Source organism: Microtus pennsylvanicus, chromosome 10 (genome assembly GCF_037038515.1).
Source record: "Microtus pennsylvanicus isolate mMicPen1 chromosome 10, mMicPen1.hap1, whole genome shotgun sequence".
NCBI lineage: Eukaryota > Metazoa > Chordata > Mammalia > Rodentia > Cricetidae > Microtus > Microtus pennsylvanicus.
Window position 1 is genome coordinate 86,030,404 of NC_134588.1, and position 13,126 is coordinate 86,043,529.

General features: G+C 45.0%; 1 protein-coding gene across 19 annotated transcripts in view; it reads left to right on the forward strand.

Annotated features, from left to right (window-relative positions):
• The window catches only part of Erc2 (ELKS/RAB6-interacting/CAST family member 2), an 885,961-nt gene that overhangs the window by 720,833 nt on the left and 152,002 nt on the right, over positions 1 to 13,126 (forward strand). For 11 of the 19 annotated variants that reach the window (XR_012912096.1, XR_012912100.1, XR_012912098.1 and 8 more), the window contains one exon: positions 3,707 to 3,772. The exons of 7 other annotated variants lie outside the window; for them this stretch is intronic. Coding sequence is in view for 6 of the 12 variants with exons in the window: in XM_075988882.1 (XP_075844997.1) it covers positions 3,707 to 3,733 (27 nt within the window). In the remaining 6 variants the exon portion in view is untranslated. Of the gene's footprint in view, positions 1 to 3,588; positions 3,773 to 13,126 lie in introns of all 19 variants that reach the window. One more of the 19 variants, XR_012912099.1, reaches the window with a different exon arrangement.

The window sequence follows — 13,126 nt, forward strand, 5'->3', positions numbered from 1 at the left end:
CGATGATTTAATGGAACCTGGGCTAGGGCATGTCGTGAACCCCACACGATAGCCCTGCTTTTGTGACTTGAAGTTTCAGAGAAGCCATGATCAAAAGTAGGGGTGAGGGATGGTTTGGAGAGAGTTCACTCTGACCCCATCCCAAACGGTAAGGACTCCTGGCCAGGGGTGAGGCTTACTTTCTTGCAGACAGTGGTAGGTTCCGACAAAAGCCACTGAAAGTGTTTCTCCCTTGATTTCTTCCTCTTTTCTATGTAAGACAAGTATGACAATAAGGTCTTCATTAAGAGCTTACTCCTTAGAGTTTTAAGGGGAATAAAATCATTCTAATAACTCCAAAAGGACTACAGATGTTTTAGAAAACACCCAGTGATGGGCTTGGGTTTGCCTACCTGCTATACCTACCACTTCAACATCGAGATCCATTAAAGGCTTACCCTGGGTCGTTTATCATGCCAGGCTATCAGGTTCCTGTTCAGGGCTTCCTTGATGGGCTAATAAATGCCGCCCCCCCTCCCAACACACATAACAACAAGCCTTTTGACTTGTCAACAATGACTCAGTTCCTTTGCTTCTAGATCTTGTCATCAACAAACCCACAGTGAGCAGCCCATCTAGGGAGGAATTTGTTTTATCTCAGTATTTAGAGAATCCCATTAGAGCCTGGCATCTGGACTGTAAGGATTTCCATCAGGGCCTCTTGTCCGTCACATCATCCTCAGAGCTGTAGACACATCCTGGGGTTGTTTGACAGTTAAGCCTCCCCTAACCTCAGAACTGGCTGTTTTGTGGTCTCTCGTCTCTGGGCTTCAATCCACTGAGCATGTTCCCAGCTTTAAGATGCTGTAGACAAAAGCAAACAGATGACTGAAGGACCAGAACAGCCTCTTCCCATCCAGATATTTTGGCAACTTCTGGCAGAGCAGTTGCTCACAAAGGACACACCAGGGATCAAACACCAGTCAGAATCCAGAAAAGCCGCTGGAGACAGAAACGTCAGAGGAGGCATTTGAAAACTGCAGGCATCTCTAAACGATGGGGCAGAAGTTAGGGATCAAGTGTCCATATGTGTTATGTTGTTGTTTGTTTTTGTTTGTTTTCTTCTGATTTACATTTCTGTGGGGTAAGGTTGCTGGAGAACTTAATATTTACATAAAGAGAGGCGAGCAGGGAACAGTCAGACAGTTGCAAATGTTTGGAAGACATGGAGCTGCCTCTCAGATTAGCTCCTGCATCTTTGCTTTTTATTTCTCAAGCGGACACTCACTCTGACCCAAAGGACTTGGTGGTGAGGGGCAGTTTGTGTTTACGCTTTGAAGACAAGAAAGACCAGAAATGGCCAGCATTTCCCCTTCCGATTTTTCTAAAGCCTTCTTAAACTTTGAAAATGAAGAACTTTTTAAAATACGTAATAGTCTCAGTTCGTGAGAGGAGTTTCCCCACCTTTGCACCATGTTAAATGTTAGCTGAGTTTATATTGGGCTGTCATATTTCTTTACTTTATCCGCTAGCATACATGACGTCGATCTCAACATCTGGTTTGTAATGACCCTCGACATCTGGGAGCTCCTTTTTATTTCTATGGTGGACGAGGAACAGTAGTGATATTGGCAGTGTATATTTTCAAGCTACAACTCCTGTCTGTTTCAATCATAATTAATTACCACTCTTTAATATATTTAATTTGCTAAAAGTGATTTGCATTAGGGCCACATTTCACTGTTAGGAAAGTAGTGGCAGATTTTGGTGGCATTGGCTTTTCTTTCTTCTTTTTTTGAAATTGAAACCCTATATGAATGGACTTGGAACAATCTCCATGTAAATATGCTGTTGGGCTTTAAATGCAAACTGAAATAAATTGCTCTACAAGCAAAGTTATTTGACAGCCATTTCGGAAGCGGTCAGCAGGGGCTGTGGGTTGCATTTCACAGTAAACCCTCCAATTTTGCTTTGTAACTGGCAAATTGTAGCATCTTTCCATGCCTGGAGTTTTCCTACAGAGGTGACTTTGGGGGTCAAGAACCTTTTGATGAAAGTCAGGGCCTCTCTTCAGAGAGTATGTTCACACACATACACACTGAAATTCTACATTGACTTTCACAGGTTGCTAGGTCCCCAAAGCTTACTTAATCCTGCCCTGGGGTGCCCTGCTATAACCGTGTTTTCTTTATTAACATGGAAAGGGACATCAAGTTTGCTTTTCTTTAGAGACAGAGAGGAAGGTCAGTGAGTGTGACAGTATGTGTCCCTCTGTCCTGTAGAAATAAAGACGTGTGTTGCAGGAGCACTTACTCCTCCAAACTGATCACAAACTATCATATGAAGATTCAGACTGACTTTCCCAATTCAAACTCTCCTGATCGAGAGTCCCATGAGGAATTCTGAAGTTTATGGACCACTGATCCTTTTGACAATCTGTCTCTGGACCTTCTCTCAAAATAATATTTTAAATTCATAAGATAAACAAAGGAGGGAACTGTATTGGGAACTAATTCAAAGAGAATATATCTGAATCCTCAAGTAGATAACAATGGCCTTGGCTTCCTGAAGTGTGTGAAAGCGTGTATTGAACTGTAATTCCTGGTTGTGGAGGTCTGAGGTAGTGGCATTTCCATGGGATTCAAGCTGCTACTGCACCTCACACCTGCCACAGTACAGACCCAAATCTGAAGAAATGTTCCAAGTTACTTTCCCCTTACTTCCAGTTTTTTCCAAAGAAGCTAGTCCTGCAAACTCTGTTGTCATTGGTGAGTTGTTATAAGCATCCTGCCCTCAGATGATGTGTGGGCCAGCTCATAGACCACTCTGTCCTACATGTTTGTTTGGAGATACCCCATGACAGAGAGCACTGTTCTCGGTTGAGACTTTGCCATAGAGCAAAGGCTATCATAGAGCATACTACTGTCTTCAAGAATTTGAGCCCCCTGCTTATTGGCCACTTCTCTAGGAGAAGTTAGCCAGGGCATTTTGGAAGCATTTTCAACCAGAATTCAAACCAAATTGGTTTTTGTTTAGCCATAGATGAATACAGTGTTAAACTAAGCAATACCCTTTTTGCAAGCATTCTGCCCTGATTAGAAGTTTGCAGTCTTCTTTGGTTATAAATGTAAAACCAGTCGTTGCACAGATGCATACCTTTCTCTATGCTAGGTACCAACTAGAACGAGACAAATAAAACCGCGGTGTGTCAGAGACTTTGTAAAGTAGCTAATGTGAGTTATCCCATGCTAAAGAGTTTATTCCACCTAAGTAGAAAGTTTTTCTTTAATTCTTCTTCATCTTTTATTGATACTTTAAGCTTAAGAGAAATTAAGGGTATTTGATTACTATAATTACTTCTCTGCTTACTTTAAAGGTTTAATCCACTCCTTAGGCATATGCAATTCAGATTGCATGCTTACCAAAAAAATAATCATCTGCTAATGTAGACTAATTTTAATCTCCTAATCCAGTCTTGACAGAATCACAGCTTGAGTGGGTGGAATGTTTTTGTGTGGGGTTGCCATAGATACAAAACTTGGTTATGCATTTGACAAACCAGCGATGTGGAATTTAAGTGACTGTGGATTTTTTTCCTTGCTCTTTCAGATGAAGCAGAAAGTTCAGAATCGTGTGCTTTCAGTGCATGTTGGTGTGACTAACCTTCTCTTCTTTCATTCTGGCGCTCCTCCCCTCTGTGCACCTCCCCACCTCGGGCCGGCCGCAGGATGACGAGGAGGGCATATGGGCATAGCCGGGCCTGTAAACCAAAGTTCCAGTTTTGTTTTGAGGGGTGAGAAACCATCTTTTCTATCATTTTTCTTTAAAAAAAAAAAGATTGCATTCTAGTGTTGTATTGTGTGTGTGCTCGATTGTGCTCGCTGACGTTTGTGATTGTGTCCTGTGTTTGCTACTGTGTTCCATGAGCGCAGAATGGCCGCGTGCTCTAACCATTCTCAAGAACCCCAGTCCATCCCACCTTGCTTTCCCACCCCCACCCCCACTACATTGTTGCTCTGCCTTGTTGGGGCTGGGTTTAGCAAAATCCAAATGTTTTCTATGTCATTTTGGATGCAAACGCTGCCCTTAGGGTTCTTATACACTCTCTCAAGGCATGATTGCAGACTCAGGAACTGCCACAGTTCTCCAGTCATGATTGCAGCTGACGGCTTGCTTGACCAGATTTCCCAGTGTGCTGTGACTCTCGTGTCCTTATGGTCATGTCAAATGTTTGGCAAGGAATAAGGAAAATAAAAGTATATGTCTGGTGGAGCTGAACTTGTCATCTCTAAGAAGCCTGCTGAATGGATTGTGCTGTCCCTTCTGTGGCAGTTCTGAAGAGCACAGGAGGATGAAGCATAATAATGGTCCGTGGGTAACTGGGACTCTTCCCGGGAATTAGAATGGATGTGTCGCCAAAGAGGTCTCAGTGGTATTTTATCTGTGGCTCTGATTAGTATCTGCATTATTAATTATGTGCATTGCATTTTATGGAGGGGGCTTTGCTTATTTTAAAAGCTGATCCTCCTTTTGTTGTTTTGTTTTCTGTGCTGTGATTGAGTAGGGGTGCTTATGAACACCACACGGTTAGAAATGGAAGACTGACCTCTCGTAGCTGGGAATTGTTCTTCTCCAGTGCACCATGAGTGTTTACCTCCAACTCCCCGGAGTTGAATGTTCATATGGTGACATGGCTATGCCATTGAATTTGATGACACTGCACATGGCATTTTGTTCAGAACAAGGAATGTGGTAGACTTTGTGCTGGGGGAATTTTTTCTGGTCAGAAAGTATTCCACATGCAGGTCTTTGTTCTGGGGCAAACATGAGCGAGCACAGTGCTGGAAAGTCAGCATTGAGACAGCTGGTTGTGTGTGTTTTCTCCAACCCTGCATTCCTGAAGCATACAGTACAGTCCATGAGATTTTAACCCCAAACTGGTGTGTTTCACACTTGGGTATGGATTTCACTACTGTGTTTCACTTCTCCAAAGAACCTACCAAAGTCCCACAAGTGTGCCATTTGACTTTGGTGGTTCTGGTGACAAGAAATACACAGGAACTAGTTTTCAGGGAGGACATCTGTCAGCATAGTCCATAAGTGCCATGCCACAAGCAAAGCCTGCTGTCGAGAGTTCTCGTCTCTCCTTCCCGATTCAATGGAAAGGCAGGACTGGCCTGGACACTCTAGATGCTGATGGGATCAAGAGAAAGCTTGTCAGTATCTGGAGGTGGTGACACCAGGATATCCCCAACAGCAAGAGTCCAAACCCTAAGAGCCTGCCCGGGGAAAACATGAAGTGAGACAAGGTATACTTACCTAGAACGTTATTAAATGAGAAGGGTTTTTAACATTGGAAAGCAAACATGGAATGGTTATCACCAAACATGCCAGGGATGTATAGCCAAAAGAAGGTTCCACATGTTTGGAGATGATTTTAAGAAGTTCGTTTTCAAGGTTCTTCTGTGAGGCACACCCTTTGCAATAAGCAAATGTTAGGGTACTAGGCAGTACTTGTGTCCCTTCCTGAGTAATGACTGTTCCTTCTCAGGACATCCGCCCTTCTGTTTCCTGTGTCCCTCTCAGAACAGAACCAGCTCTAAGATCACTAGAAAGTCTGCTCAAAACAAATGTAAAGAATAGAGTTGAGTCCCTGTCCCTTTGTAAAGAATAGTGTTGAGTCCTGTCCCTTTGTAAAGAATAGTGTTGAGTCCTGTCCCTTTGTAAAGAATAGTGTTGAGTCCTGTCCCTTTGTAAAGAATAGTGTTGAGTCCCTGTCCCTTTGTTGCTCTGTCAAGTTCCCCAAAATACTATACATTCCAGAAAACAACCGTCTTCAGAAAATTAGTGAATATATTATTCTACTTTACTACGTTGTAGTTAAGTTTTATAGACTTCTTGGGGGGAAAGTGCTATCTTTCTTTAGGACTTATTTAAACGTGCATGCTCAGATAACTGTGGGCTTTTAAAGGTGCTCCTTTAAGAGTTGAAATAATGAGGTGCTGGGGGACCCTTCTATGTTTGAACAACCATCACATGTTTCTGTTGTATTACAATTTCTGAGGCCGGAAGAGACTTTAAATTTATAACTAAAGATGGGTGCATTAAAAACTGTTTTGAATGTTTTGATTTATAGCCCTTATAAAAGAAACATTACAACATGCTTTTTGCGTAGGCATCAGTTATATGCTCATAACAGCTTCAGAGGGCTTTGCTTGAAACTGGAGTCCTGGTGCTGAAATGAATCATAATTTAGGCCAAGTTTTTCTAAAATTTATAACAAATCGGAATTAGCATAACAGCCCACCAGCTCCTCCCTCTATCGGCACTTCTGAATGGGAGGCCCAGGCCTGATTTATTTGTCTTCCTGTGATCATCCAAGAGTGGTGTTTTATGAGAGCAAAGTGGACTGGGGAAGTTTGCTTTTCTAAGGAGTTTCAATGGTCTCTAGAATTAACCTTGCTCCACCTTTAATCCTTGTGGTCAGACCTCGCTTTATCTGGGGGTGGCCTATACGGTCCACGGGCCTTGCCCTTTGAAGGATTGGGCCCACTCCTCACTTAAAGGGCTTTTGTCACCACTGTGACATGCTTAACATTTCCCAACAAGGCAATTCTACATTTTCATTTTGCAATGGGTCCCCCAAACTTCAAAGTTGGGGCAACTTGTACTCATCATGTATTTCTGCACCCTCTGACCAACTGTTGCTCTGGTGTGCTCCTGACCCCACTGGTTCAACACCCCTGTTTCCTTACCCTGAGAATCTACCCGGGGATGTATTCCCAGCAAGCTGTCCTTGTGGGCATCCCTGTGGTGTGTGTTTGCAGCCACCATCCTTGGGCTATCCCCCTCACTCAGCACACGCATTTTTGAGTGTGAAACCGTGCAAAGAACCTTAACTACATCATCTCCTGTGCTCACAGAAGCAGCAGAGGCAGCTCTTCCATTCTCTATTGTTTGTCGTACGGAAAACCCACAGGTGTGACAATCTCGGGTGTCAACAAATAACTTGTCATCTTCATTGAATGAAGCTTCTTTTTTAGTGTCTCAAGAAATCCTTTGTCTGTGCACATTCAAGGAGGTGGGGCAGTAGGAGACCAAGTTAGGGTACCTGGGGTACCTGGAGACCTAGTGCCACGTTTGTCTTGACATTGAGTTGTTGGAGCTCTTGTTATGAATTCTCACAATTGAGCAGGCATAGAACATCATTTTTATTCCTTAAGTCACCAGAAAGGAATGTCGTTCTCTATTGAGAGCATGTGTAAATTTATGACCTGATTGATAAAAGATTAGTCGTAGCATTGGCAAGTTCTGCTGTGGGATCACGATGCTGGGAGATACGTCTCTGGATAAATAAATGAAGAGTCGGAGCTGTGTGGCGTGGCCAGCAGATAAAGCATTTCAACACAGGCGGAAGCTGTGCTTCTGAAGGCCAGTGGAACTCCCAGCACATCAGCCCCAGGGAAAGATGCAAGAATAGGGGAAGGGATATTCCACTGGAAGTGTGGCGTTTGCATAGTCCCTGCTTCACTCTGCATATAGCACACCTGTGCTTGTCCTGGATCTGGAGAACTGGAATGGCCGGAAGACTCTTGCTCCTTCTTCCTTTGGGGTTTTCTTTCCTGCCTCCCCTACTGAAGTATTTCCCAGTGCTTCTGTTTGGCTTAGGGCCTCATGGCTATTGGACCGATGTAGCCCTGCCTTGTACTGTTGGATGTTAAGACGTTCTTCCATCCATTCAGTTTTATTTACTCATCAAGCAGTTATGTTCTTACTTACATGCAAGGACGACGATGATGACTAAAGGACACATGGCAATCCCCTGTGACTCTTACCATGTCATCACAGAGAACAGAACGTGACGATTCAACATATGTATCGCCATCTTACACGTATTGGTAGTTGCTTGGGTAGAAACCAGGAAGATGCTGAGTGAAAGAGGATCTTATTGGACAAGGATGCTCTGTGAGTTCCCTGTAAGGAAGTGCATTTTCAGCCAAATTTGAAAGAGTAAGAGTCAAGGTGTACCACGGGTAAAGACGGGCTTAGGACATAGTCACAGGCAGGTGCACAGAGAGCTGGGAGCAGGAAAACCTTCAGGGAAACCGTAGCTCTTGAGTAGAGCACAGAACAGAGAGATTAGGGTGGGGAGGTAAAAAAAAAAAAGGGCCTTCGAGGCCAAATAGAAAGCCCTGACTTTAGCCTAAGAAAAATAGAGCAGATATTGGAAGATCATAAGCAGGGCCACGACATAATTGAGTTTTGTTGGAGATGGAGAACAGCCCTGGATGCTATGGAAAGGCTAAATTTTCACGGCAGGAACGCAGAAGTGGTGGCGCTTCCACTATCTGTGAGAACTGATGATGCTTGCCCAGGGCAGCCGCAGCACAGATGCAGACAAGTGCACACATTGGAGAAGAGACTAGGAAAGGGAGCCAGGAGGGCTGGATGAGGCGGTCGTACGGGGGATGAAAGTGAGAATGCCTCTGTGGGTGTCGGAGTTACAGAGGCTTCTGGAGGGGGAGGGCGGAGGGCGGAATAGGGATCCAGGACTCTTCTCCAGATGTCCAGGCGTCCTGGCCAAGACACACGTAGGCTCTCGACCTGTGCTCTTTCACATTTGCCTGAGTAACAGCCTAGGAATCTTTGGCCTCTCGTTGCAGTGATATGCAAGCTGAGTTTAAAGTGTGGCTGAAATCCAAGTTTAAGACTGTGGTTTCTCCGACTCTCAGAAAAGGCGAGAACTTGATTAGCAAAGATTGCAAAGAAACAATGCCTTTGTGGCACAGGCTGACAATCTAATCTACTTCGGATGCTAAGAAAGGAGGATACTTGGTCAGCATCATCCTGGGCAACTTAGTGAACCCTCTATTCAAAATAAAAACTACAAATAAGGACTCCCGGGTGATAGTTCAGTGATAGTGTGCATGCTTCCTTGCACAAGGCCCCATGCTCTTCTCCAGCATCACACAAAATCATCATCATAATAAATAATGAATAAAGGAATGAGAAGGTGTGTGTGGAGAGGGTTCTGTAAAAGAATAGAGCCTATAGGAGGCCAACAAGTCCCTGGAGAGGGGAGAATAATGGCGCTATCACCTGCGGATTCTCCTGAGAGAGCCAGGACTCCAACAGTCCAGCGTGCCTTGCAGGCTCTGGCTGTCTCTGGTGCTTCGCTTTTCATCTGGAACTTAAGAGTTGCTGATATTGCCCTGCAGAAGCGATTTCAGCTCTCTCTTCAGAAACAACCAGAAACAATTTTGAGATGTTGCAGAATAGGCATGATGATGTCTCTGCTTCCAGATGCAAAATCAGTTCCTGAGCTGAGTGAGGTGGTTTTAAGCTTCGTTTCTGTCCCCATTGCTACTATCTCTTTTAGTGATTCCTCTGGATACATTTTTATCTTCTTATCTGAGTAGACAGTAAAGCTACTGTTAAGGGCTAGAACTTGAATATCCTATCCACAATCTTTGTAGTCCATGTTTTATTGGGTAAAAATTTTCATTTCAGTAAAGGAGACAGGTAGAGGAAAAGGCGCGGTTGCTGTCCGGAAAGGACTGGGGATTGTTCACAAACTTTACATTTGTGTCAGGAACCCTGCAGAGTCTGTGAGCTGTGGTTAGCAGGTGTCTGTGTGTCAGATATTCCTCTAGAAGAGCACCCATGATCCCCAGTGGACATTCAGAGGCCCAAGGAAGAGCCACTCATCTCTAGCTAGTATGATTTCTGGATGTAGCAGGCCTGGACTTAGACTCAGCACTGATAGACTAGGTTGGGTGACCTATGCAGGCGCCATAGTGATCTGGCTTTCTGTTTCCTTTTCTGATGGCTGCTCCACATGGCCATTGCAGGGCTGTGGTAAGTACCTGATAAGTTGAGTTGGGTGCAATCCCTCAGCATTCCTCACTCTGCCAGCTAAGGAGAATAACTGACTCTATGGGGCTCGTGAATTGGGGCTGTGAGACCAAGGTAGAAAATGAGTATAGGACATCAATTCTCATGTGCACAGATGCGCATGGGCTTCCTCTATGTTTCCAAGCAGGCATGTGATCCCCAAAGCACACTCTTTCCAATTATCTTTTGTTTTTCTTACTTAATTCTGTCTCTGATAAACTTGAGATTTTCAGAAGCATTTTGGGTTTGTCCATGCTTGTAACAGAGTGTTTCTTTCAGGTAAAGGAACACCTAATGAGTAACAGGGGAAGCCAGTGAGTATGTAATGAACAGTTGCTCCTGGGTGAGCTGGACGGGAGTGGAGGGCCTAAGGTCTCAGTCCAGCTCTCCCAGTACTTGAGTATGGTCACTTGGGGCTGACATAGGCGATCTCCAGCAGGATCCAGAAGCTGGAACACTCGTGCTCTGGCTTTTCTGGAACTCATCAGCGTTGACTGACAGTTATGTATGAATGCTGACTCAGTTAGGACCACACTCTCAGAACATGGAACCTGGAACCTGGCTAAGAAGTTAAAAACTAATAGTGGCCATGGGCTAGCCTTGGCATACTGCTAGCAGAGTGTTAGTAGTGACATGGGCTAGCCCTGAGAGGCTGCTAGCACAGTGTTGATAGTGACATGGGTTAGCCTTGGCATGCTGCTAACACAGTGTTGATAGTGGCATGAGCTAGCCTTGAGAGGCTGCTAGCAAAGTGTTGTGTTGATAGTGACATGGGCTAGCCTTGGCATGCTGCTAGCACAGTGTTGATAGTGGCATGGGCTAGCCTTGAGAGGCTGCTAGCAAAGTGTTGTGTTGATAGTGACATGGGCTAGCCTTGGGAGGCTGCTAGCAAAGTGTTGTGTTGATAGTGGCATGGGCTAGCCTTGAGAGGCTGCTAGCAAAGTGTTGATAGTGACACGGGCTAGCCTTGGGAGGCTGCTAACACAGTGTTGATAGTGGCATGGGCTAGCCTTGGGATACAGCTAGCAAAGTGTTGATAGTGACACGGGCTAGCCTTGGGAGGCTGCTAGCAGAGTGTTGATAGTGACACGGGCTAGCCTTGGGAGGCTGCTAGCAGAGTGTTGATAGTGACATGGGCTAGCCTTGGGAGGCTGCTAGCAGAGTGTTGATAGTGACACGGGCTAGCCTTGGGAGGCTGCTAGCAGAGTGTTGATAGTGACATGGGCTAGCCTTGGCATGCTGCTAGTAGAGTTTTGTGGCTCTCCACTACATCCTTCCTCTGCCAGACTGGTAAACAGAGAGTTCTCTGGCCTTCCCACCCTCTTGTCATTTGCCTCAGAGTGTGGTGGTGGTCTGGTCTTGTTTAACTTCTTTATTAATAATCTGTAAAGATGATAAAAGAACAAGCGAAGGAAGGCCACAGATGACATCAATTTGGGAGGTGTTGGGAACACCATGAGGTTGGGAAAGTCATACCAATGGCCTAAAAAAGGGTAGGAATGTGGAGGGGGGCAACTCTTGGCGGAATCCAGATGCTCACATCTGGCAAAATTAATCAGAGATGCAGGTATGAGTAGGTGGAATATGAAATACTGAATTACAAGAGAGAAAAGAGTTCCACACATTGGGAAGCCCAGCCTACAAGTGTACTATGGGTCAATCAGTGCAGAGAGATGCCGGGGTCAGTGAGCCCTTACTGTGTTGGTAGGTACCAGAACAATAGATGTGACCATTCGTAACAATCCTGCCCTATAGCTTCTGTCTTATGATTAGGATCTCATACATTATATATGCTGTTTCCCAGAAAGATGAGGAGTTTACAGAACACAGGCCCTCGATGAAGACAGGACTTCATTCTGCCCTGCCTGTGGATCTGAGCTCCCCCACAGCGTCAGCATTAGAATGTGTTGACCACACATTCCAATGTGTGGTATTTTCAGTGAGTCCCCAGGATTCCTCTTGGAATACTTATCAATGTGACAAGGTACCAGCTCTTGTTCCCATCCTTAGCCATTGCTCTTAGGTACTTCCTGGACGTCAGCTGTGCGGCCATCTAACTAGTGGGCATTGTCACAGGCTGGAGCAGTTTTCTTCTCGGTTCAGCCTCAACCCTTTTCTAAGCATCTATAAAAGCTCCAGCAAATGAGACAGCCAAGAACAAGTGCTCCCTGGGTGCACCAAGAGACAGCCAAACAGCGCCCATAACAAGAACACGTGCTCCCTGGGTACACCAACAAGAGTGGCTGTATTTCCTTCTACTTCAAGGTCTCTCCCGTGCCAGGTATTCTCACTTGAGCAATTCCCATCCGCGTTTAGCTTTCCCCATGAATCTGTTTGTCTAAGACACTGAGATGGGACTGTATATTCCTCTACCTTGGTTTATCAGGAAATACAGTGTTAATGGGAAGAACAATAGCATACAGCAGCTAGGAGCTTCTCTTGAGCGGGGCCTCAGACCAAGAGGCTCATCTTTACGGGTTTTAGGCCCCAGCTCTCTACACGGATCCTGTTCTGTGAACACTGGACCACATTTACCTTGTTGCTGCTCTCAGGACTGTTCTCAAGGTGACAAAGGTCACTGAAAAGACTCTGTAGGAGGTACCCTTCTAATCCTTTCACTCTTCATGAAGGTTCCTATGACCCTAGAGCTGTCCTGTCTTGTTTGACACCACACAGTGCATGCTCCTAAGTCAGGCCCTCCTTGGGATTGTGTTGGTTGGTGGTCACGGGGTATAGGCAACTGTAGATTCTGCCTGTCCACAGGCATGTCCTCAGGTCTCTGAATGTGAATGTGTCAAATCATCCAGAAACTAGATTTAACTGATATCTTGGAAGGCTATAGACCACTGGTTCTTAACCTTCCTAGTGCTATGACCCTTTAATACAGTTCTTCGTGTTGTGGTGACCCCCCCAACCTTAAAATTATTTTTGTTGCTACTTCATAACTGTAATTTTGCTACTGTTATGAATCATAATCTAAACATCTATGTTTACATATGGTCTTAGGTGACCCCTGTGAAAGGGTCGTTCAACCCCCAAAGAGGCTACCCACAGGTTGAGCAGCACTGATGTAGAGGACAGGTTGTTACACTCTCTGGGAGAGAAGGTCATTTCTCTCAATGAACCTAGTGAACTTGTTAGACCCAGGATTTAAAGAAAGTGTCATTTGTGGTTAGGAAACCCCAGGACCGAGCTCCAGACTAAATGTTACACTGGTCCCCTTCTCTGCACAGCTTGCACTTCCTCCAGCCCC